Source organism: Periplaneta americana, chromosome 2, assembly GCF_040183065.1.
Source record: "Periplaneta americana isolate PAMFEO1 chromosome 2, P.americana_PAMFEO1_priV1, whole genome shotgun sequence".
Classification (NCBI taxonomy): domain Eukaryota; kingdom Metazoa; phylum Arthropoda; class Insecta; order Blattodea; family Blattidae; genus Periplaneta; species Periplaneta americana.
The window spans coordinates 19,051,449-19,078,038 of NC_091118.1; the positions used below are offsets into that span (position 1 = coordinate 19,051,449).

At 36.2% G+C, this 26,590-nt stretch overlaps 1 protein-coding gene across 1 annotated transcript in view; it reads left to right on the forward strand.

Moving 5' to 3' along the window:
* The window catches only part of LOC138695356 (zinc finger protein 84-like), a 50,392-nt gene that overhangs the window by 16,893 nt on the left and 6,909 nt on the right, over positions 1–26,590 (forward strand). The window contains exons 7-14 of the mRNA XM_069819776.1: positions 974–1,219; positions 2,267–2,346; positions 12,179–12,287; positions 16,641–17,013; positions 19,148–19,482; positions 19,616–19,747; positions 20,200–20,270; positions 24,395–25,519. Coding sequence (XP_069675877.1) covers positions 16,641–17,013; positions 19,148–19,482; positions 19,616–19,747; positions 20,200–20,270; positions 24,395–25,519 — 2,036 coding nt within the window. The 5' untranslated portion in view covers positions 974–1,219; positions 2,267–2,346; positions 12,179–12,287. The remainder of the gene's footprint in view (positions 1–973; positions 1,220–2,266; positions 2,347–12,178; positions 12,288–16,640; positions 17,014–19,147; positions 19,483–19,615; positions 19,748–20,199; positions 20,271–24,394; positions 25,520–26,590) is intronic.

The following is a 26,590-nucleotide window of genomic DNA, read 5'->3' on the forward strand; positions in this document are numbered from 1 at the left end:
TTTTACCTTAATGGGTTCAGGGAAAATCCCGAAAAAATCTCAACCAGGAAACTTGTTCCAACCAGGATTTGAATCCTAGTGCACATGTTTCATGGTCTGACATGCTAACTGTTACACCACAGCAGTGGACTAGTGTAATATTGAATGTATGTGTTTTCCAATATAAAAGAATTTCTGATCTTATTTGACTTAATGATTGTAGAATCTCAAATGCACATGCCTCTGTTTTAGACACTAATTTTCAGTACCGTAATTTCCCATAACTATGGTCCAGGCACCCAACTATGGTCCAAAACGCATTATGTACTACTTAGTCCCTCAAGAGTTCGGTGTTTGCCATTTAAGGCGCCACTGTGATGGAATTATGTTTCCCATAGATGCTTCTATCTACCATTACACGTGGCAATGATATGGATGCTTAATAAGGCCAGTGTGCATCGTTCTATTGAATGTGTGAAGACACGAAATCATTCAGTTTGCGATTTTCTGTTTTATTAAGCTCTCCTCTGTAGAATTGGTACGTTAGAAATATATGATTTTTTGTACAATTAAACCTGGCTATATAGTGTTTACTTTCACGTAATAATTAGACTGGCAGAGGTTAAGGACTCTGCGTGAAAAATGTTTAACCTCAAGGCTACAAGTCAGTCCTCAACTATGTACCAGAATTTTTCATGGACCATAGTTGTATTTCATTTTGAAATATTTGTTTGAATGAAATGTGAACAATTTGATTATTTACTTCTGCAAATACGGTATCTCAGTATATTCTAAAACACCATTTAACATTATAGTCCAGTAAATAAAGAAACAGGCTGTTCCAGCATCAATGGTACTAGCACGGATAATGGTCCAGTAAAACGAAAACTTCAGGGTAGAATGATCACAACCGTCCCTGTAAGTGACTATGAGAGCGATGAAATCGAATTGGATACAGATTATGATGTTTCCGGTGTACTCTCCATATTTACAGACAGTGAGTCAGATGTGGAAAAGAAGACGAAATCTGTTAAAATAATGCTAAGGCACATAGTTATATGGTAGTTACTTATGAGGAAGAATTGTGGCCATGGAAAGTTTTGGAAGTGAAGAACAATGGAGCTGTTGTTTCATGTATAGTAAGAAGCGGCAATTACTGAGGGGAGGCAATATCCGCTATTAGTAACATCTGGGTGGCCACAAAATCAGTTGAACATTTGGAAGAAAATTGAAACAATTCGTAAGTTTTTACAGCTTTTAATTATATCCATTGTTTGGAGTTGAAAATAATAGCGCAAGTGATAATAAAAAAGATTTTTTTTTCTGGGAAGCAATGTTTTCTTCATTTCATAATGGGTTTTTTGATTCTCACCTCGTAAAAAAAAATGAGAAACTTTAGGTGGCCCGGTATTTTTGCCGGTGAGTGTAGTTGTTCATTATTGCAGGAAAATGACTTTCAGATTTCACTTGTTTATTGTGTGTTTATGTAATGTGTACTAATAAAAAGAATCCATGTACTTTTCATTTATTTTTAATATTTCTGTGCTAGATTATGTTTCTTCCCTTAAATTAGAAACTCAATTTATTGATTTACGAATAATTACAGATCCAGTTATAGCCCATTCATGTTTTCAAGCATGAATATATGAGTGGACCATAGTTGGGCAACTCAGAATGCAACTATGTACCAATGCTTATTATTTTTTCAACACTTGTAATTAAATAATTTCAAATACATATGTCAATTTTTATTTAATATACATTTACAAGAGTCCGAAGCCAAAATTTCACTTAATCTGGATGAATAGTATTGAATACAAAGAAAAATGTGACAAATGTGGACCATAGTTAGGGGAAACTACGGTACCTTATCTTGGGTGTTTAAACAATTTCAAACGATCAAGAATGTTCTTTTTTTCCCTTAATATTTCCTTCTTTCATCTATTGGCGGGTACATTCTTTCATTTACTCAACACCCCCATCTATGAGCAATGTGCTGAAGCTGTAGCTCTTTTTGTTACCCTTGCACTGTGGGAGACGAAGTACATAGCACCAGGTGATGGTGAGGATGATTAATAAATAATAATAAAACAGTGATAATGCAAGTAGAAGAAAGAGTATTTCGTGAAAACTCACCACCAAAATACTATCTTTGTCAAATTTCACTTCCACCCACTTGAGTTACCAGCTTTGTCTTTATATAATTTTGTTCAGAAAACGAAAGAAATTTTCTTGATCACTTGATGTGTAGCTTATTTCAATAATGTTTTTTTTTTCTTTCCCCCAGGAAGAATTCTGGAATGAGGATGCTGTGAAAGAGGAGGTGATGCCAGGTATGATGGTGGAGAATGGTGACTTGACTGAGAAGTGAGTATAATGATGTGAGAGCTTTTATTTACATATTTTGCCTTTTCTGCTTCAATTTGTTGACCAGTTTGTTTTCTGTTGGAGGCACAGTGTTCGTAATATTAAGGTTTAGGTATGTAATAAGTATGACTTTTGTTGTTACTAGGTTTCATACATTGTTGTGATAAAAGTGGTGGTTCCACAATCGTGCATAAATCACAACCGTGATCGTGTGCAGCTGATAAACTTGTCATTCTCGTGAAAATATCACTATAAAATAATAATAATAATAATAATAATAATAATAATAATAATAATAATAATAACTTACTTACTTACAAATGGCTTTTAAGGAACCCGAAGGTTCATTGCCGCCCTCACATAAGCCCGCCAGCGGTCCCTATCCTGTGCAAGATTAATCCAGTCTCTATCATACCCCACCTCCCTCAAATCCATTTTAATATTATCCTCCCATGTAGGTCTCGGCCTCCCTAAAGGTCTTTTTCCCTCCGGCCTCCCAACTAACACTATATGCATTGTAGGGATTCGTAACAAGCTGTTTTTTACGGTGATGAGTTGTTAGCCCTTCGCCAACCCCCAAGCTGGAGGATCACCCCTTATCGGCTGTCCACGACTGCTTATTCAATATAATAATAATAATAATAATAATAATAATAATAATAATAATAATAATAATAGTAATAGTAATAATAATAATAATAATAATAATAATGATAATGATGATCATGATCATGATAAAGCATACAATGAATATAATATTTATTAGGTACACACAGCAGAGAAAATTATGATTATAAGTAGCTCAAGTTACCACATGATAGACATACCATTATCGGGAAATGTGATGAAACAAAAACAGATAAAATGAAATAAATATCACTAGAAAATATATATATATATATATATATATATAATGTAGTGAATACATGGAAACATGCAATACAATACTTGTCATAACAGTAAGTTAGTTTGGCAACTTGTCATGAGATAATTTTCTAACTTGGATTTGAAAGATTTCAAGATTCGGCAACCCTTGACTTCAGGTGGCAGTGAGTTCCAGTGACGAGAGGTAGCAACACTGAAGGATGAGGAATACAAAGATGATGTGTGAAGTGGAATTTCTAGCGTGTTATCGCGTTGTGATTGAGTATTAATATTATGACAGTGAGAGAAAGTATGGAAACGGGCGAATAAATAAGAGAGGGGTTTACTTTCTGACTGTTAGAAGGTTTTTATAGAGACATTTAAAAAATATAGCATTATATATAAATTTAGCTTCCCTTATGAAAAGGTTGCCAAATTAGACAAAGCATATTACATATAATTTGGAAATACACCTAAAAGGTAAAATGATATACATTTGAAATGGTTAGGGAATCGAATATACAAAATGTCAGAAAAATTTACACCTAAGTAGCGTTTTTGCTCATTTACAGTTAAGAAAGGGTGGGGAAAAAAATATCATCAGATAGATTAGAATGATTTGAATGCCATCTACCGCGAGAAAAATAATAGTACGGATTTATTGGCATTGATATCTAAACCCATCAACAGCCATCAGTTAAGATAACTTGAAATTTCCATTATCACTCCCATGCAAATGATTTCTCAATATCTGAACCGATCCTTTGAGGGCACTAATGGCTATTTCCTTCACAATGCTGTGTGTTAGGCCCAGGTTTTTACATTTGTTGGCAAAGAAGGAGGGTATGGTACCTCGTGCTCCCACCATCAGACCTATTACATCAATGTGGGACAGGCTACATTTATCTTTATAGAACAGGATTGTTGGTTCATAGATCATGTTGAATGTCTGGCATTCAGCCTTGTGATGTAAAATCTTTGATTTTGTAGGTCTCTGGAGTTGTATTGTCATGGTGATGGAAAAAGCCAAAAAAGTGACACGTTCAAGATGTCCATAGATTTCTGTAGTAGAGCACAGCACGCACAGATGGTTGTGAATCAGCAGCTTACAGATTCTTGTGGTTCTTCAGATAAGATTTCAGACCAGAAGTTCGAATTTTGTGATAATGGTAATCCTGTAGCCCAGGACCTTAAACAAGGTAGTGACACTGATTTAGGAGTGAAGTATTTAAAATGCAAATTGTGTGGTGAGGATTTTCGTTACCAATATCGTCTTCGAGAACATGCATTGACGCACACAGGGGAGAAGAATTATAAATGCAATATATGTGACAAGAGTTTTGCACAAATTGATTATCTCCGTAAACACACATTGAGACATACTGGCAAGAAGTCTTTCAAATGTGACGTTTGTGATAGGAGATTTGAACATCGCTCTCACCTTCGGGGACACGAGTTGACGCACAAGAGGAAGAAGCCTTTCAAATGCGACATTTGCGGCGTGCATGTTGCACGACTTAGATATCTGCGAGTACACAGAGCAAAGCATACACAGAACAGGAATTTCAAATGCAACTTATGTGGTGAGACTTTTGCACTACTGCAGAATCTTCAGGTACACTCCTTTACTCACACAGGCAAGAAGCAGTACAGATGTAACATATGTGGGAAGAACTTTGCTCAACTTTTTCAACTTCGAACACATGTGTCAATGCACATTAATTAAAAGACTAGAAATACTTATTTTGCATGATATTCTTATATGATTATGTTTTACATCTGTATTTATTCGCATATTAGACCTCGTTATTTCCTCTATTTTAATGCAAAAAACGTTTGGGAGATCAACTTTCAAAATGAGATAAAAGTATGCCTAAATTAGTTGAAAAATGTCGTTTTCTCTTCGAAGTCAATCACATTTAATTTAAAAGACACATAATAACTCGTTTGTTGCTAATTTTTTCGTACACCCCTGACCCTGATCTCTTTCTTTGAATTACTGATTTCGGAAGTATGCCTGTGGAAACCAATACCAGCAGTAGAAGAAGAAAGGGAATTTATCTATCTGTGCTGTGACAGTGGAAGAACTAATGCAATAGAGAGTATGGTAGGTATTTTGAGGGTAAACAGAAAAGAGATATGTTATTTCTCTTTGTCAGCACTGAGAATTGGAGAAGTAACGGGACAGAGGATGGTTTTAGAAGTGGTTTTACCTTGCAATCTTTCCGTAAGCATGAATTATTGATAAGTATACTGTATGCAAAATTCTTAGGCAGAAATTCAGAACCTAGAGCCTTGATTGTACATACATCGAAGGGGTCTATGTGGAAATATATCGTGGGTGCTCGTGTAAAGAGGGTTAAGTGAAATTGCAAGATATGTAAACTTCTCTCCTTTGGTACTGAACAAAACCCCTTTGTCATAAAATATGGAGCACTGTAACTGCATCATAGATGGAAGAATGACCTAACCCCTTTAACACAAGAGAAAAGTAATTGTGGATAGTTCAAATCTGTACTTATTCCAGTGTAGCCAAAACAACTTAACCCCCTTTACATGAGCACCCACGATATGTGAAGAAGTTAAAATTAGAAGATTATGCTGGGCTGGACATGTAATCCGAATGGGGGATAATAGAATACCAAAGAAGGTTTTGAATGGAAAATTTTTGTAATACGACACGTGGGGAGTTCAAAAGCAAGGTGGGAAGATGCTATCCATAAGGACACAAGAAAGTTGGGTATATAAGGATGGAGAACACATGCAGGAGAAAGGGAAGAATGGAGGCGACTTTTAAGAGAGGCCAAGACCTAGCAAGGGCTGTAGCACCATTAAAATGTTATGTTTTATTTAACGACGCAACTGCCGAGGTTATATCAGCGTCGCTGGTGTGCCGGAATTTTGTCCTGCAGGAGTTCTTTTACATGTCAGTAAATCTACTGACATGAGCCTGTCGCATTTAAGCACACTTAAATGCCATCGACCTGGCCCGAGATCGAACCCGCAACCTCGGGCATAGTAGGCCATCGCTATACCAACTCCGCCAACCAGGCCAACTTAAGGATGGATGGATGAATATATATATATATATATATATATATAGAGAGAGAGAGAGAGAGAGCGTTCAACTACGGGTGGGGCCAGGAAAGCGGCCTGCCTGCGGTGTCACTTGCGGGAATCGTCTATCCGTAAGCTTCTGCTTTCTATACTATACTCTGTAGGGTTTTAATTTTAAAAGTTTAGCAGCAGTAAAGACTGATGCTTTTGAAACACTAACTTCCTGTGAAACAAGTCTTAGAGATTTATTAGGAGAGCATGTAAATGATGCACTGATTTCATCAATTTTTTCTTCAGTCAATACTTTTCGTTTTCGCTTAGGAATTGTAGCAGTTATCGACCCTGTTGTCCTTAATTTGTTAACAAGACGTCTAACAGTTTCTCTACCCGGAATTGGAGCACCCGGATATTTCACTTCAAATTGCCTACGCACCTCTCTACATGACTCTGTTTTGACATATGCATCATACATAAAAACTCTGTTCAAGCGTGAATTTTGCGTTTTGCATTGTTAACAAATTTTACACAACGCTGAATATTTAAGCAACTGTGTCAAGAAACTGCACTGTACGTGTTAAATACTGCAACAGCTGGCTCACAACTGATAACTTGTCGACCTTGATGTCCTTGATTGTCGAGCGTGTCTCAACAACTGTGCGCACAAAGCGGCATATCAATACATGCCACTTTCCTGGCCCCACCTGTAGGTGAACGCTCTGTATATATACACACACATTTACATTTTGCTCTTGAAGTAGAGGAGGAGATATTATATGAGAGAGGATCTAATAAGCGAGTAAATACGGTAATTCTTAGAAGGAAGTTTTCAAGTGCCTCTCCATATTGCTACAGTGCAGACTTGGGTTCTACTGTTGTGCCCTTAGAATTATTGGTGCTAAATATACAGTGAGTCCCAGTGAACAATCCCGGTGTTTCTGTCAGTTGACAAGCAGCAAGTCCTTACTGCTACTGCTGCTGCTTCTATTCATGAATTTGTGGCACTCATCAAGAATTCTTGATGCAAATCGAAAAGTTGACATTTAGTTTCGAGGAAAGTGGCAGCACTGTGTAATGACTTCAGACTCACAGTGGTAGTGCAGAAGCTAGGCAGCATTGGTGTATAGTTCCTTAACCATTGGTACGCGTATTTTGGGGGAGAACTTGGACAGGATTGAAGAAATAAAAGTTCCCCCCCCCCACATGATTTTGGTAATATAATAAGGTGATTGGAGATTAAGATTAGACAGTGCCTAATAAATAATTTAAAAAATTACTTTGTGATGTCAGTGTATGTAAAGTAGATATTTTTATTATGGTAAATAATTAAACCAGGTAAGGTTTATCTCCAGAAGATTATGTGGAATGATTTGATTCTTGTAAATCTGTTAATTTGGATCGATATCATGGGCAGAAATTCAGATGAAAGGAAATTGCCGGTATCATGTAGTAATAATTAAACTTTAACCTCTGGAAAATAATGCGATTGACACTGTAGGATTTAAAGACCTGCCTGTCTTCTCTGCACTAACATAAAGATCTAAACTTTGACCCTTGGAAAAAAATGTGATTGGCACAAGAGACCTTAAAAGCCTGTCGATTTGCACTAAACTGAAATCTCGCCATCTGTAGCCGACGAAAGTGACGCAAGAATAACATACTTTGTAATTATATAGCACATATTCTAATCGAAGCCAGATTTGCGTAATATAGGTCACTGTTCATTAACAGAAAACCACAATTCAAGTCACACAGAGTTTGTGTGCACTCAATGTTGGGCTTGACGTGTTGTCAGCCCACTTGAGGTATGTGGATATAAAGGGAATAATAATTGAGCCGATGTATGGTACAGTTCTTGGGTAGCTCAGTCAGTAGAACATTGATGCGCTTAGCAAAGGTCCTGGATTCGATACCAGGCCCCGGAACAATTTTTCCTTGAAAATTATTCAAGTCAGCTTCACAGGGAGCTATACCTGAATGCCAGATTTGCATCATCCAGATATGTTGGGATGTCACTGCGGAACCGGAGCTCCTGGAAAAAAAACCCTTTGTTACCCGGACCATGGACTTGTCCAAAACAAGTCATAAATCAGAGGCATGCTGGGCATCGAACCCAGGTCCATAGATTATGAATTCAGCGCTCTAGCCACTGCACAGCTGTTAAATAATTTTGACAGTCAATCAGTAAAGAGTTTCAGATGGTGTGTCTGCATTTTATGATGCTGCTGTTCAGTACACTATTTAACTTTTCCACATTGTTGTGAATGTTGCTAAATGAACCATCAATTTACTCACTAGTTGAAAATTGTTGTTGTTGTTGTTGTTGTCTAGTGCCTTGCATCTGGCAAAGAAGCCATTAGCAGTCGTGCTTTCCAATACTTTTGAACTGTAGTTTCTTCTGATCTTATGCTTCACAGGTCTTCAAGTGGTCTTCATTCATTTCTGCTGGATCGATACACAGGACACATATGGGTGAAGCTGAGATACCTATTCTGTAGAGATGACTTGCTAGACAGTCATGATTTGTCAATAGTCTGAAGACTGCAACTGCTGTTTTCCTTGGTCTCTGGGGGATTATATCTGGGTTGGAAAGTAGTGTAATCCATTTTTTGTCTTTAGCATTTGATTCTATTTCTTGTAGGTATGAATGAGAAAATTTTGTGGTGATCAAGCGTTTTATTGAGGAATATGAGAAATTAAATTTAGACTTTTGTTTAATTGTTGTGGCTTTCTTTGCAAGTGTGTCTGCGGTTTCATTCCCCATGACTCCACAGTGTGCTGGAATCCATTGGAGACGGACAATCTTATTAACTTTTTGGAGTTGTGTTAGCATTTTGTAGCATTCTCTTATTTTTGTTGACTTCTTTGTAGCATTGGAACATATTCCCTGAATTGCAGCTTTAGAATCTGAAAGAATTACTGCCTTGTTATATTTATTGAAAATTGTTAAATATTAGAAATTAAAGATATTGTGTTTGTTGTTGTTTAGTGATCTGTCCTAAGACAGGTTTGAACCTTATAAGTGACATCAGTAAGTCATGACTCATGAAGCAATTAAGTCAAGAGATAATGAGGTAGTGTGCCCAGTTCCTTTCCCCCTCCATTGTATATATCGCTGAATCTGAAGAATCAGTCAAATTCAATCTGAAAGGGGATGAAATTTCACATGCTATGTATCTTTATGTGAAAATAAATGACTTAAAAATATCGCATTTTTTGTCATTTACCATGTAAAATGTGGGACATGATAGTCGAGCAACTCGAGTATTTCCTAAGTGAAAAAACGCTACACTGCATATGCTTTGAGCCAGAAGCTCATACGATGACTTGCTTTGCTTTCCTGTTAAAATAGTACATATTTATATCGAAGAAGAATTAAAATGGTAGTTTCCTATGATCTGTGCTGCAGATATCAAAATATTTTTGTCAGCCCAACAATTTTATTATGTCCCCCACTGTACGTAATATTATAGTATTACTTGTGCAAGAAATATTTAATTTCTTTTCAAAGTATGGTCATAAGCTTACCTTCTTTCTCACAGAACATTCCAAGTTTTTTAAAACAGTTGCAGATCATTAAATGCTCCCAGTCGCTATGCTTTGTTAAAATGATTCTTATTTATTCGAAAATTATCTTCTGTTCAAACCTTATTTACACGTGGTGTGTGGATAAGCTTCAGGGCTTCTACCGCATTGTCTTGGTGTTGGTGGCTGACATTTCGACCGCTGTGTTGTGGTCATCTTCAGAGCAGTTGTTGGATAAGGCCACAACACAGCGGTCGAAACGTCAGCCACCAACACCAAGAAGCCCTGAAGCTTATCCACACACCATGTACACCAGCCACGGAAGCCTACGCGAACACTTATTTACACGTATTTCTGAGTTGTATCTAATTTAAATTATGCTGTGAACAAGCCAGTGTTACTGTATTTGAGAGTAAGTGCTATGAATGACTGCTTTATCTGTGGGTTGGTAGGATGGAGTCGATGTCTGTATGAGTTGTCAAGCCAAATGTTGGTTGTAAACAAATTATTAATACTTGATCGCCAGTGAGTGCAGTATCCTTTTCTGACTGTGGATTAATCAGCCCTCAGGATTGAGTTGAGAAATAATAGAAGAGCATGGAAGTAGAATCTGGGGAGCTGGTGTGATTTTCAGGCCCTAACGTATTATTATTATTATTATTATTATTATTATTATTATTATTATTATTATTATTATTATTATTATCGTTAATTGAAGTCGAAATTGCAATATAAAATCTGAAAAAGTACAAGTCTCCAGGTATTGATCAAATTCCAGCAGAATTAATACAAGAGGGTGGAAGGGCATTATCTAGCGAAATTTATAAACTTGTACTTGCAATTTGGGAAAAGGAAATTGTACCAGAACAATGGAAGGAGTCCATAATCGTACCTATCTTTAAGAAGGGGGACAAGACTAACTGTAGTAACTTTTGAGGAATATCACTTTTGTTGACATCGTATAAAATTTTGTCGAATATCCTTTTGAGAAGATTAACTCCATATGTAGAAGAAATTATTGGGGATCATCAGTGTGGTTTTAGGCGTAATAGATCGACTATTGATCAGATTTTTTGTATTCGACATATATTGGAGAAAAAATGGGAGTATAAGGGTACAGTACATCAGTTATTTATAGATTTCAAAAAGGCGTATGACTCGGTTAAGAGAGAAGTTTTATATGATATTCTTATTGAATTTGGTATTCCCAAGAAACTAGTTCGATTAATTAAAATGTGTCTTAGAGAAACTTACAGCACAGTCCGTATAGGCCAGTTTCTATCTGATGCTTTTCCAATTCACTGCGGGCTAAAGCAGGGAGATGCATTGTCAACTCTACTTTTTAACTTTGCTCTAGAATATGCCATTAGGAAAGTTCAGGATAACAGAGAGGGTTTGGAATTGAACAGGTTACATCAGCTTCTTGTCTATGCGGATGACGTGAATATGTTAGGAGAAAATCCACGAACGATTAGGGAAAACACGGAAATTCTACTTGAAGCAAGTAAAGCGATAGGGTTGGAAGTAAATCCCGAAAAGACTAAGTATATGATTATGTCTCGTGACCAGAATATTGTACGAAATGGAAATATAAAAATTAGAGATTTATCCTTCGAAGAGGTGCAAAATTCAAATATCTTGGAGCAACAGTAACAAATATAAATGACACTCGGGAGGAAATTAAACGCAAAATAAATATGGGAAATGCCAGTTATTATTCGGTTGAGAAGCTTTTGTCATCTAGTCTGCTGTCAAAAAATCTGAAAGTTAGAATTTATAAAACAGTTATATTACCGGCTGTTCTATACAGTTGTGAAGCTTGGACTCTCACTTTGAGAGAGGAATATAGATTAAGGGTGTTTGAGAATAAGGTTCTTAGGAAAATATTTGGGGCTAAGAGGGATGAAGTTACAGGAGAATGGAGAAAGTTACACAATGCAGAACTGCACGCATTGTATTCTTCACCTGACATAATTAGGAACATTAAATCCAGACGCTTGAGATGGGCAGGGCATGTAGCACGTATGGGCGAATCCAGAAATGCATATAGAGTGTTAGTTGGGAGGCCGGTGGGAAAAAGACCTTTGGGGAGGCCGAGACGTAGATGGAAAGATAATATTAAAATGGATTTGAGGGAGGTGGGATATGATGGTAGAGACTGGATTAATCAATCTTGCTCAGGATAGGGACCGATGGCGGGCTTATGTGAGGGCAGCAATGAACCTCCGGGTTCCTTAAAAGCCAATAAGTAAGTAAGTATCGTTAATATCTTTATCATTATTATTATTATTATTATTGTTGTTGTTGTTGTTGTTAATTTATACAATCTCTCACTTCTGCCCCTTAAGCATCTCATTTAGCCTATGTGATGTCGTCTGGATTTTGTTAGCCTGATGGTACATGCCTTCTGTGTAAGACTGAAATGGTGGAATGCCATCCCAAGATTCAGCTGTGAAATACAACAATCACATGGAAATTAGGAAGCTATCAACATAAATGTAAGTGAAAAAAAACTCATGTTTTAATTTTTATTACATAATTATGTGATTATTGTATTACTAGCATTTAGAAAATAACATTGCAAAATTATATTTAATTTTTTAACATTATCATTGTCTAGTATTATTTGTTTAATTACTTTAGTAATTATGTACAGTAAAGTATAACTGAATATTTGCTGTTAAGTATTTAAATTTACGTTAACATAACCCAAAATTTAAAATAACATAGGAATTAGTTTACCCTCAAAAAGTAAATAAAAAGGAAATATCTAAATATACAATGCTGATCAATGCTAGACATCATCGTTAAAAACTTTAAATTGGGAGATTCATGAGGAAGTACATTGTGTATCATCAGATGGTTCTTTCAGACAGGCAGACATTATTGCTATTAATGGACGCTTAAAACGGGCTCTTGTTCTTGACCCTACTATCCGTTTCGAAAGGAACCTAAATCAAGCCACCGAAGTTGATATTGAGAAGAAGTCTATACATGAACCTTGTCTGCCTTATCTTTCTCATAAATACAACGTCCCTCTTAAATAATGGTCTGTCATTGGTTTGCTGTTTGGCAGTAGAGGTTCAATTTATTACAAAATTCACATGGAATTATCTTAAGGAATTTCAGATTCCTTTTGATTATGTAATGTCTATTCTTATAAATATTATCAAGGATTCTCTTCAAATATTACATCATCATCTCTTTCAATTAATCCACTTGTATTATTTGCCTTCAACAATTAACTTTCTTTTTTTCTTTAATATTTCAAATCACATAATATTGTACATGTTTATTGTATTCAGGACCCTTGTGGTCACTCAAATTCTTTGAGCTGATGTCTTTAATGAATAAATAAATATTATGAAACTCATTTACCCTCGAGTGGGTGTGCCTACGTAAAAAGCATACAGCTTCGAATTAATGTCGTTTAATCGTTTTCCTTTGGTCTTGATTTTTGCGAGCTTTTAGCTATTTCTTCAGTATTGCTCCAGCTTACGTAGTGAGAAGTTATGTTGTTCAGTCTGCAAGTGAAGAGGAGAAAATTAAATTAAACTACAGCAATGTCACTGCCATGTAAAAAGTATACAACATGCCAGGTCATGTAAGTAATATAATTTCCTTGTTATTTGTAATGCATTGCGATTTAGTACAATGTAGGCTACATACTCCTAGTGTTGACTTCAACATCTGATATCAATGAATGATATACTATAGAGCAGCACATCTAACAGACAGAAAACTTGACTGCCTACTCAAGGAGAATGCAGAGTTCGAGAAAGAGCCTGCTAACAAAAATGATGAAGAGGGAGAAGAGTAAAATGATGTCATTATTGAACGTGACCACAATTCACAATATGAACAAGAATATAATGAACATGATGCATGTGATGACAGCGGGAGATATTTTATGATACCAATTATTTTATCAGAAAAGGCGGAAATTATTGCAAATGAAATAAAATTTGTTGCACAGGAACAACTAAAGCAAAAAGAAGAAACGTTGTAAAAAATTTTCCTGGAGGTAAGTCTGCTGATGTAAATGTTACAAGTGAATTTGAGGCTTTCGCTAAAATTATGACCATTGAGATGATCGATAAAATTGTATAAGTTTAAGAAAGACAGTGTAGAATATTCCAGAGATAGGGACGCAAAAGAAACAAGATGTGAAATAATGGCGTTGCTGGGATCGCTGTATCTCATTGGAACCAAAAAAACAAACCATACAAATGTGATCGGAATTTGGACAACGGATGGTTCTGGAATGTAAATAACGAGTGCGGCCATGAGCTACAAGAGGTTTCTATTTCTTTTATGCTGCATCCGTTTTGATAGCAAGATCACCAAACAAGAAAGAAGGATTAGCTATAAATTTGAAGTCATATGCACAATTTTGGACGAACTATATTCCAGAAAACAGTGAATTCCATAAAGGGAACACAATTTTTCCTAGATGTGTACTAAGTACACAGTGCGCTAGCTCATATAACAAAAGACCACGCACCTGCTCCAGGGTTAAAAATAAACAACCTGAGATGTCACTATAAAGTCTCCTTTTTTTTTTTTTTTTTTTTAACATATTAATAAGTTAATTATGTCGGACTGCAGAAGTGTTTAGAGGCAAGTCAAATTAATTGTATTTGTGTAGTAGATTGTTTTCAAGAATTGTGGAAATGTTCAATAACTTGTAGTCCTACATTATTTTTTAACGATTTTTAGTACTTTAATTTACAAAATTAATTTATTGCAAATCCACACTGTGGAGTAACGATTAGGATTCCTGACCGTGCAACGAGCGGGCCCAGGTTCAAATCCTGGTTGGAATAAGTTACCTGGTTGAGGTTTCTTTCGGGGTTTTCCCTCAACCCATTAAGAGTAAATGCTGGGTAACTTTCGGCACTGGATTCTGGACTCATTTCGCTGGTATTATCACTTTCATCCCATTCAGATAACCATAGCAGTTGAAAAAGCGTCGTAAAAAATAAATAAAATCATTGCAGCAGGGAACCTCATTGCCATCAGTGCTATTGGACATTGAAATATAACGCATTTCTGTATTTATTGTAATATTATACAATATATTGTGCGCCACGTGTTCGGCAATTTACTTCGTAGCAGCGGAAAATTGTCAGCTGTTCCGAATGAAAGCGAAAGTTTATTGTCGTGACGTCAGAAAATACTCAGCTGTTCCGAATACAAGCGAAAGTTGTCGAAGTGACTCGGCAGTAGTGATGGGCGAAGTTGTTCTTTTCCCGGAACAGTTCCGGCTGTTCCAGTTCCGGAAAAATACTATGTTCCAAATAACAGTTCCGAAATAACAGTTACAAGTAGAGATGTGTCTGAATCGTTCACTGATGCGAGCTATCTCTTTGACTCTCGCTCCATTTGAGGATTCGTACAGTACCCTCCCTCTTCCCCAAGCAGCTCGCACATACGTTATCGGCATGACGACATAGCACACGTTTCTCAATAGATGACATCCCAATGCACATTCGAATCTGTTTGGAAACTTGCTGTGTATGCGGACAGAAGCTTCGTGTTTATTAGATGAACAGCTGTTGAATACAAGGTCAGATTGCAACACTAATTGGCATATGAAGTCATGAAGACACGGTAACCAGCTAAAAGAATTAACATCTCATTTAAAACGTGTAGTATGTAATTTTTGTTCTCCGTGTTCCGTAGTAAAAAAAGAACTAAAATTATTAATTTTTATTTTTACGTTTCTTAATGCTTAGTTATGATGATAATAATTACATTATAATTTGATACATAATAAAAATATATATAACTACTGTATATATTTATACATTAGCTGTAGTGAAACCTGAAATTCCCACACTTAGTAAAATGTTAGAAACGCATCTGTACCAAAGTGTAATAATTTAAACTTCGCATCACACCTCGCTCTCTGTCATTACTTATGATCACACTACAAGGATTTCAATTTCCATGCTTCCTCATCCATCCACGTGAGAGTTCCAAGTTCCAACTTGTTCCAAGTACAACATAAAGAACGACGAGAACAGTGTAGCCGGAGCTGTCATTGGTTCAACGGAACAGGTTCCGACTGTTCTCTGTTGTCTCGGAGTCGGAACATACCTTGTGCAACGCAGTACTGCGAGCCCGCAACAGCTGGGCAAGTGAGCAGCTCGGAGTCGGAACAGTGTTATTTCGGAACAGGAGGTTCAGACCTACTGTTCATTTTTGCAACAGTTCCGAGACCGGAACAGTTCCAAAATAACTGTTGTGTTATTTTTTACCCACCTCTACTCGGCAGCCGACGAAAGATTGCAAGGTGTAGATTTTAGGGGCTTGTGTATCTTAACCAGTTCACCACAATCACACAGAATTTAAGCGATAAACACAAATAAAGCGAATTATTTGGTGTTGGCGACACTTCGTAGTTATCCTACTTTCAATCATTGAATAGTGATAGTTACAGATACTTTCGAAATCAAAATATCGTATATGTGTTCTGGTATTGGTTAATCGTGAGTATGACATTGTTCTATTTATTTATTGTAGCTTTTAGTGTACTTACTACCGTATAGGCTATGATAATATGTCTTCACACTGTATTGTGCATTTCCAAACATTTATTATGTATTTCGCTTTTCGATATTTGCACTATACCAGTACAGTACCCACAGTCTGCGGTAAGGTTTAAGTTGAGTTGAGATATTAGTGGCAATACCACTGGGCAATCTCCTACCTTCATCACTGTCATAGGAATACTGAAGCAAGGCATGCATTAGAATATGCTACATTATTACATGATACATCCAATTAACTTAATTATCAATGATAATACTGATGCAGATCCATTAAGCAATCTTTTATTGTTTTAGATGCCACGAATGTGTTGTGTGCCGTGCTGTTCGTCAAATTATAAGTCACAGAAGACTCCACCAGTTTCAACTTTTTTGTTTCCGAAAGATCCACATCGGAGACAGCAGTGGCTGAAATGTATTCGCAGAGGAAATTTTGTGCCCGGAAATTCTTCAGTCGTGTGCATAAACCATTTCAGTGAACGTTTTATTATTCGAGAACACAAAGCAACTAGGAATGACGGTACAATATTAATTGTTCCCAGAGGTAGGCCTAAACTGACTGATGACGCCTACCCATCAGTTTTTGAAGGCCAACCATCGCACCTTACCACATTTCCAGGCCCCAAAAGAAAAGCTTCAAACGGTCGCAGGAAGGTGGCATTAGACAGAGGTGAGTTTGGTTTTAAGAATGGATGGACAGTGATGGAAAAGGATCTTTTACACACATTAAAGAAAATTTTAGAAACAGAATTCTCTGTCTTTGAAACCTCCAAATTATATTTTCTTTTTTGTGAAACTGAACATGATTACCATACAGTTTTTTTTTCTTTAAAATTCTTACCGATTTTAGTATACAAATCTGGCATAATAATGTTGTGGTTTCCCCAGTTATTTTTAAATGGTTGCTAGGATCCAAACTACTTTGCGATCAGGGGACAAATTGTGAGTGTTTTTGAAGTCATTTAGGCTGTCATTCCCAGTGGAATCGTTATCAGTTTAGCCTTACAGTCAGTGATAAACTTAGGTAGTTGATGATGAGTGAGATTAGTGATAAGTAGCTCAATTCTCAGTGTTAAGATTGTCTAGAGTTTGATGAGTAGATAGTTTAGTGGCAAGTAGTCTTACAGTCAATCATAACTAGGGTTTGATAAGCTAGATTAGTGGCAAATCGCCCCACACTCACAAATATGGTTAGGTCAAGAATTACAATTTAGGAAAGGACTTTGTTCTCTAACACTAGAAAGAAAAACATTGAGGAGTAGCTGAGGCTGATGAATTTTTCAAAATTCGAAAATCCTAGTAAGTCTGTCACAGTGTAAAATATGACGTGCAGCAATATAATATATTTCTCTTTTTTTAGTAACTGTTAAGCTACTATTAGTTCCTAGTTTTTATGTCACACAAATAATATAGGGCCTACTCTGTACATTGCATATTTCATCACTGTCTGTTTCTTTTTGCGCCTTAGAGAGCAAATAGTCATAAAACTCCGAATAGCTGCGAGAATAGTTGACTTCACATTGAATTTATGTGGTGCATTGTTAGCCGAATGGTTAGAGCATTGGCTTTCCATGCTGTTAACTGTTGGCATTATCCTCAGTGTCTGTATACACTCAACACACTCTAAATTTGGTTGGTTTTGTCTCCTTATGCAGGTAAATGGGCGCATTGTCACCATACTGTCATAAACACTTGACATAATTACATTTTCCTCTTACTCTTTTTTCACGTTTTTATTATTATCATCAACATCATCAAATTCACATCACCATTATCATTATCACAATCTTCACTGCCAACACCAACCCTTCCAGCAACGCATAATCACAATTAACCACATCCATATTACCTTTGTATAACTTGTATACAGAAAGAGGCAGCAAAAAGTTATCACACTATGCAGGGGACGTCAGGGAACAGATTGCCCGAAATTTATTGCTAGACTCACCGGTAAGCTGTAGCAGCATGGGTGAGCATTCAGTTTCATTATGGTAAGCTTAAAATTCCCAAGTGGTGGGAATGGAGTGCGGAGAGCAGGAAGTGTGCAGAGTGTTTAGTTGACAAGTTTAGTCACAAATAACACAAATAATGTTCAATAACAAGTGTAGTAGTGCAACACAACGTAATAACGTGCGCTCAACAAACACGTCCCTTGCATAGTACAGTAACTTTTCGCTGCCTCTCTCTGTAGTTAGACATCGGCTTATCGGACCACTCAACCTGTCATTTTAATTCCTATTGTCATTGCTACCACTGCTAGTGCCACCTCACCACTATTGTAAAAGTAATTGTCGTACATATTACTTTTTTATGTATATAGGAAGTTCTTTGGGCGGCTGGGTAGCTCAGTTGGTAGAGCAGCTGGCTACGGACTGGAAGGTCCGGGGTTCGATCCCAGGTGGTGACAGGATTTTTTTCTCGTTGCCAAACTTTCAGAATGGCCCCGAGGTTCACTCAGCCTCCTATAAAATTGAGTACCGGGACCTTCCTGGGGGTAAAAGGCGGTTAGAGCGTGGTGCCGACCACACCACCTCATTCTAGTGCCGAGGTCATGGAAAGCATGGGGCTCTACCTCCATGCCCCCCAAGTGCCTTCATGGCATGTTACAGGGATACCTTTACCTTTTTTTTTTTTTAATAGGAAGTTCTTCTCTTTAGCTTGTCATAATATAGGCTAATGGACAATAGCTCTTTAATCATGATTTCTTATATAGCAACTATCCTGGGAGTTATATTCATTAGTTGTAATGGTCATAAACTTATGCGTGTAATTGATATTACAGATCAATTCTTTTCTTTCTCTAGTTGTCATGGATGTAATTAAAACAAACGAAACCGAACCATTGACTGTAAAGAATGAGGAGACAGTTGTGACTGACATTAAAGCAGAACAGAATTTCGAGGATTTGCTTCTAGAGAAAAAGCAAACAGTTTCCACGGATATCATTAAAACAGAACACGAAATTGATCCATTGGCTTCAAAGAATGACGAAACTGTTGTAATGGATATGATTAAAAAGGAACACGAAATTGAACCATTGGTTTCAAGGAATGACGAAACTTCTCTAACGGACGTGTTTAAAAGTGAAAACGAAATTGATACATTGAAGCCAAAGAATGACGACACAAATCGTATAGAGGTAAGACCACTGTCAGTGGTAATTGTTACCATCATGCAGCATGTTTCTCTAATCTCAAGATAAAAAGTTTTCTCCTCTTCTGAAGATTAATATTTTGATAAACTAATTTACTTTGTGTCATATTTATGCATAGGAGGGGAACAGATTGGAAAGGAATGTAAATGAAATCAAAGTGGAATCATCCGACCTGAGCTATGATTATGACTCAGATATTAGATGCGAAGAAAATGTAGTGCCTTTTCCTGTGATGAAGTATGAAATTGAGGTAAGTTGTGGTGGTATAGCAACAAGCCATGTTGAAGTCATGCATCTTGCAACAGAAGTAATTTCACAAAAAAATAATACCAGGCTTTTCTATTTTTGCATTTAGTATTTCCATTACGACATTATCTTAATGTTCTTAGAGAGATTTGATATGGTATACATTTCGAAATTTTTTTGTATTGCTGTTTGAAATCTAAATTTTTGGATTACTTCTGGAGACAAGAGTTCAAAAGTTGATGTCATAATAATGGTTGTATAATTTATTGTATCATTTTATATGAAGTCAGCCGTAACATGTGAATGTAGTTGCCAAATTATGCAATGTAGATTCAGAAGTCTACTAAGTGTTCATTTATTTCTTTGTTGTAATTTTCGAGTGCATCTTTCTCCTAATGAACCGTGTGAAATAGCTAAGTATGTGTTTGTGTTGAACTTGCTGCATATCGTTCACAGGGAGAACCAAGTACTATGAAGGAAGAGCCAGTGCCAGTCGTGATGAAGAAGAATGATGACTTGGTTGAAACGTGAGTGAAATTATGTTTTGAGCATTTGTCTAGACACTATTATTTCTTTCAGCAGTGACTTAATAATTGTATTAAACATTTGCGTCTGTGATAGCAGTTCTAAATGTAATTACCCTAGCAAAAACAAATGAAATTTGTGTTCTTATTCCCCAACATTGTGCAGCAAGATGAAACATATTTCTTACTTATTTTTCAACGTAATTCTCAAGTTTATATAAAATTTATCTCAACGTGGCACTAACTTAAAAAAAAAAATGCATGTTGCTTCAGCTTCCCAAACAAATGCAAAACTGAATTTTCAAGGCAGGGTCTGCTATAAGTGGATCTTTCAGAATTTGTACAACAGTTTCAAAATAATACATTCTTTCAGTAAAGTTATGGTGAGAGTGTTCTTGGACAAAAATTGACTCTTTACTAGTTGATTTCATTCACGGTTATATCAAAACTTTGTACAAATTATAAGCCTGTTGAGTAGGGTTGCCACCTTTGGGTAAGTCTAAAGGGGGACACATTTATCGAATATGAAAGTCTTTCCCTATCCTAAATGCATCAAATTAAAAAGCCGAAGTTGAATATGCAATTCTAAACCTTATAAAAAAATTGAAAGATTGAATACATTTGACTGTATTACTAGTGATTATAAAAATATTTTAAATTTTACGTTTAATTTGTATGATTTTACTTCAAAATTACAAAAATTAACTGAATTCGCTGTAGCATATCTTGAAATGCTTTTAATGAAGAGAAAATACTGAAGAACACAAGTCTATCTGTTCTTGTAATTCAAGATCTGAAAGTGTAGGATACTTCTTGTTTAATTTTTTTCATTTCATTTCATTTATTTTATTCCACAGACCTTACATTTGGAAGCTTCTCCGTTCCATTACTCTTTCATCGTATTCTAAAAGTTGTATGTTTTAATGAATTTAAATACTATTATAGTCGCAATCATGCCATGGTATGAAAGAAAAATTACACAACCTCGAGCGGGAATCGAACCGCAGATTGTGACTATAATAGTATTTAAATTCATTAATATGTCACATCAACGGAGCTATATACATCACCAAACATCGTAAGATGAAGATTACATTTGTGTGTTTTGTTTCATTCTCACAAAATAGTTCGTACAAGTATCTGTAACATTTTTTAAAAGTATAATTTCACTTTTTATGAGGTCAACTGAGCACATGTTTCTTGAATCTGTCCATTTTAAGTTCATAAGAGAGAACATCCTTTCTACAAAGGCATTACTATCAGAAAACAGCTGTAAGCCGGACAGATATTTCATATTTAACACGAGTAAGTCCACTAGTTCATCAATTAATTATCAGAAATGCTTCAAACAAACCATATGAGTTTATAGAGATTGGGAATGTTTTCTTTACCAGTATTCTGAATCTCCTTCCATTTCATACCTAAGGTCTCACCTGCTGTGTAGTCCACTTGAGTGGCATTTATTTTGCTACAACTCAAAGGATAATTCCTCGTATAACTCATCCAGGCTAATGTCAGATTCTAGATTAAGATCATAAGTTAATCGAATTTGTTGTCCTGCCATATAATTTGTCCTGCTTAGAGAAGTTTTATATGATATTAAAGCCAGTAAGTAAGTAGGTGTAATTCGGGATACTGAAAATTTCATAAAAATTCGGGATGTCCCGTCTAATTTGGGACAGGAAACATTACTGTTCAGTGATAATGTCCAAAAATTCCAAACTTTCACATGAAAATCTAAGTCCCCATAGTGCTTAAGTAATACGTAAAGAAATTCAGAGAATGATAATATTAATAAATCGTTATGATTTGGGACATTTTAGAGCATTCCTTTGACAATCTCGACTATGCAGTGATAGCTGTGAAATGAAGTTGCTTCGACCATCTCATTCTGATCACAGTTCGACTCATGTACATGTTTTACTTTCTTAGTGGCAATGTAGTTTATATTAATTACAAAGTGTAACATCGCATTTAGGTTCCTGCCTAATTATGTGAATTCCAATACAGTCAAACCTCCATATAACGATATTTGCGCGCCCTAGCAGGTTGTATTGTTATATCAGGGTTATTGTTTATCACAGGATAAAAGTGCAAGCAGGGTACCATGTAACCTACAGGATAATACTAGAAGGTAACATGTAAAGGAACTAAATAAATTACACATTTATGTACTTACGTACTGCAGAAGTGGATTTAATAAGTACAAGGCACTTGCCAGCTGGTCTGAAGTTGCTTTAGGGGCGTGGGTTCGATCCCCTCTTGAGCTGATTACCTGGTTGGGTTTTTTCCGATGTTTTCCTCAACCGTAATGTGAATGCAAGGTAGTCTATGTGAATCCTCGGTCTCATCTTGCCAAATATCATCTCGCTATCACCAATCTCATCGATGCTAAATAACCTAATAGTTGATACAGTGGCGTTAAATAACGAACAAAAAAAAAATAAGTACAATATTACTGCTTGCATTTAATTTTGAAAGAAATCTGAAATTGTTCTTTGTTTTTTGCTCTTGATAGCTTCTTTAATAAACATCGACCTTAAAGATTCCAAAGCAATTAGTTGTTCCTTCATAACATATTAAAGAAAACTTGCAGCACACTGAATTTGTTCTGTGTCCAAGCAGTTCTAAATAAGGTACGTTTTTGGTTCTTACATAACTGTCATCACAATTATCATCTGCGGGATGTTCGTCTTTGCTGCCTTTTAACTTATCATCCTTCAGTTCTGCAATTTTTAGATTCATCAGTGCACTCCTAAACACTGATACACCATCATCCACTCGCATAAACTATTTTTTTGTAGCACTATCCACATCATCTGAAACTGCCGTCTTCAATCGTTTTCGTGCTGGATCAAATTTGCCACTCATAACACTTTCCTAAATTGTTTTCCTTTTTTAAGAAAAGTAGCTAATGTAGATTGTGAAAATCTATATTTTTGTGAAACTGTTGTCGTTTCATTCCTTAATCCAAATCTTTAAATGCAGCCAATTTAATCATTTTAAGGAAAAATTGTTCTGAAGCCACATTCGTGTGCTAAGCGAAAGGTCCCGGGATCGATACCCAGTTCCAGAACAATTTTTCCCTTAAAATTATTCAAGCCTGCTTCACAGGGAACATCTACCTGAAAGCCAGATTTGCAGCCAATTTAGTTTTCAAACTTAATGATTTCTGTTTAGCAGCAGCCATCGCCATGCCTACTTACTCTCACCTCGTCAATGTACACTGGAAAATAACTAGGAAGACTGGTTACACGTCCATCCCTTCGTAGAAATTACCATTCTTGGGTATATACGACCAAGCTGCCGATTTTACATAAAACCTCCAAGTTAAAAATACATATCATTGTAAGAGCAACAGTAACAAATGTAAATGATACTGGGAGGAAATTAAACAGAGAATAAATATGGGAAATGCCTGTTATTATTCTGTTGAGAAGCTTTTATCATCCAGTCTGCTGTCAAAAAATCTGAAAGTTAGAATTTATAAAACAGTTATATTACCGGTTGTTCTTTATGGTTGTGAAACTTGGACTCTCACTTTGAGAGAGGAACATAGGTTAAGGGTGTTTGAGAATAAGGTTCTTAGGAAAATATCTGGGGCTAAGAGGGATGAAGTTACAGGAGAATTGAGAAAGTTACACAACACAGAACTGCATGCATTGTATACTTCACCTGACATAATTAGGAACATTAAATCCAGACGTTTGAGATGGGCAGGGCATGTAGCACATATGGGCGAATCCAGAAATGCCTATAGAGTGTTAGTTGGGAGGCCGGAGGGAAAAAGACCTTTAGGGAGGCCGAGACGTAGATGGGAAGATAATATTAAAATGGATTTGAGGGAGGTGGGATATGATGCTAGAGACTGGATTGATCTTGCTCAGGATAGGGACTAATGGCGGGCTTATGTGAGGGCGGCAATGAACCTCCAGGTTCCTTAAATCCAGTAAGTAAGTAAGTATCATTGTAACAGGGTGTTTCTAAAATTGCTTCATTGCTATAGTGAGGGAATTTAACGTTATTTATGTAGGACATTTGTCGGGTTTATCTTATATTAATCTTCGTTGTACGGAGGTTTGACTACTACTATTCTGGCTTATGACCGGACATTTTTGCTTTTTCAGGTACAAACAGCAGCATTGTGATGATCATGTAAGGAAGGAAAATAGTGATGTCTGCAAAGTTTCGGAGGATTTCTTAAATGTGGCTAAGGACACACTTATAAAATACAAAGTTACAGATTCGGGAGGCAGTAAATGTACTGGGTCATATAAAACAGTTCAGGGACATACATTAACTGATGCAGACTGGCAACTTTTGAAATGTACTGATTGTGATAAGAGTTTCCTGAAGCAATGTGAACTTAATAAACATGCAGTCTGTCACACAAACGACAAACCCTTCAAGTGCAACAATTGTGATAAGAATTTCCGTTATCAACGACATCTTACGGAACACTTATTAAGTCACCTAGAAGAGAAGCCATTCAAATGTACCCTTTGTGATAAGAGTTACCGACGTCAACAGGAACTTGTGGTTCATGGTTATGTACATACAGGCGAGAAACCTTTCAAATGCAGACTTTGCTTTAAGAGTTTTCGAAGTCCAGGATTTCTTCAGAGTCATTATATTACACACACGCACGAGAAAAAGTTCAAATGCAGCGTTTGTGACAAGAGTTTCAAACGCCGAAATGGACTTGAGACTCACAAATTAATCCACATGGACGAGAAACCCTTCAAATGTGATGCCTGTGAGAAAGCATTTCGACGTCCACAAGATCTTCAGGATCATTCATTTGTTCACACTGGTCATAAACCTTTCAAATGTAGTGAGTGTGATAAGAGTTTCCGCCGTCCACAGGGACTGCTTAACCACAGTGTTACTCACACAAGCGACAAACCTTTCAAATGTAACGTTTGCGATAAGAGTTACAGGCGTCGCTATGATCTTAAGTATCATGCTTTGGTTCACACAGACCAGAGACCTTACAAATGCGATGTGTGTGATAAGAATTTTCAACGTCGCTGGACTCTTCAGTGTCATATATTGACTCACATAGATGATAAACCTTTCAAATGCAGCATTTGTGATTACAGTTTTCGACGCCAAGAGAATCTTAAGGCTCATTCATATGTTCATACAGGGGAGAAACGTTTCAAATGTAGCAAATGTGAAAAGGGGTTTCGACGTCGTCGAGCTCTTCAGGATCACTTGTTATGTCACGAAGGAGGAAAGACGTCTTTGAAGTAGAGTTTGCTTTACGGTTTCTAGGAACATGATATTGATTGTCATGCTTTTATTCACCATTTCGACTAAACTTAAGGGGTTAGGTACAGCTTACAGCAGTAAAAATTTAGAAATATTCAACATTTTTTCCTCCATTACTGTATCATAGTAGAATAATGAAAATTAGTATGTGTAAAACACTGTCCTTCTGCTATATAAAGAGAATATTTTTACGATTAAAAAAAAATTTTAATCCCCCCCCCCCCAAAATTCTGTTCACTGTGCAGCAATGAATTGTTTCCCCACATAACTCAAAAACTATCCAACATTCTATGATGACATTTTTTGTGTGTATTTATGCTTGTCATGTCTACAATATGATGCAAGATCACTTCTCTACCTTTGATAGATTGTCTGATTAAAAATAAATTCATTTAAAAATGGTGAAATATATTTTCTTCCAACAAAAAAAAAAAATTATTTATTAAGGAATCTAGTTGAAAGAGCATGATATTGTAAACATGAGTTTCAGCAGTAAACTAAAAGCGAGAGAACATGAAAAATTTAACAAGTTTATGAGTTATGAGGGAAACTTTTCATCACTGCACAGTAAACTGCCACCATTTTGTATTTTGAAAAAAAAAAAAGAATAATCTTTTTAAATGTTAAAATATTTTTTTCATATAGTAGAAGGACAGTGTTTTACACATACCACTTTTCATAGGGAAAAAATGTTGAATATTTCCAAAAATTTTACTGCTGTAAGCTGTAAGCTGTACCTAACCCCTTTAGAGTTTTGTATTGGGAGATAATCATAAAAGTTACAAATCAAATAGAAAATTAACTAATTGATGTTCTGGGTTTAAACTTGACTGAGAGTGATAGCACAGTCTAGTATATACAGTCGCGAAGCTCTATACATAGTAAATATGCAAACATTAGATAGTTGCTCACCACTAGGACCGCTAATATCGCCTCATTACAAGCAATGCAAAATAGAACCGTCACAGTCTATTGTTTCTAGCACCCTCAAAATTCAAGCTTCGTGACTGTATATAGTAGACTATGGTGATAGGTTACTCTTAGGGAAA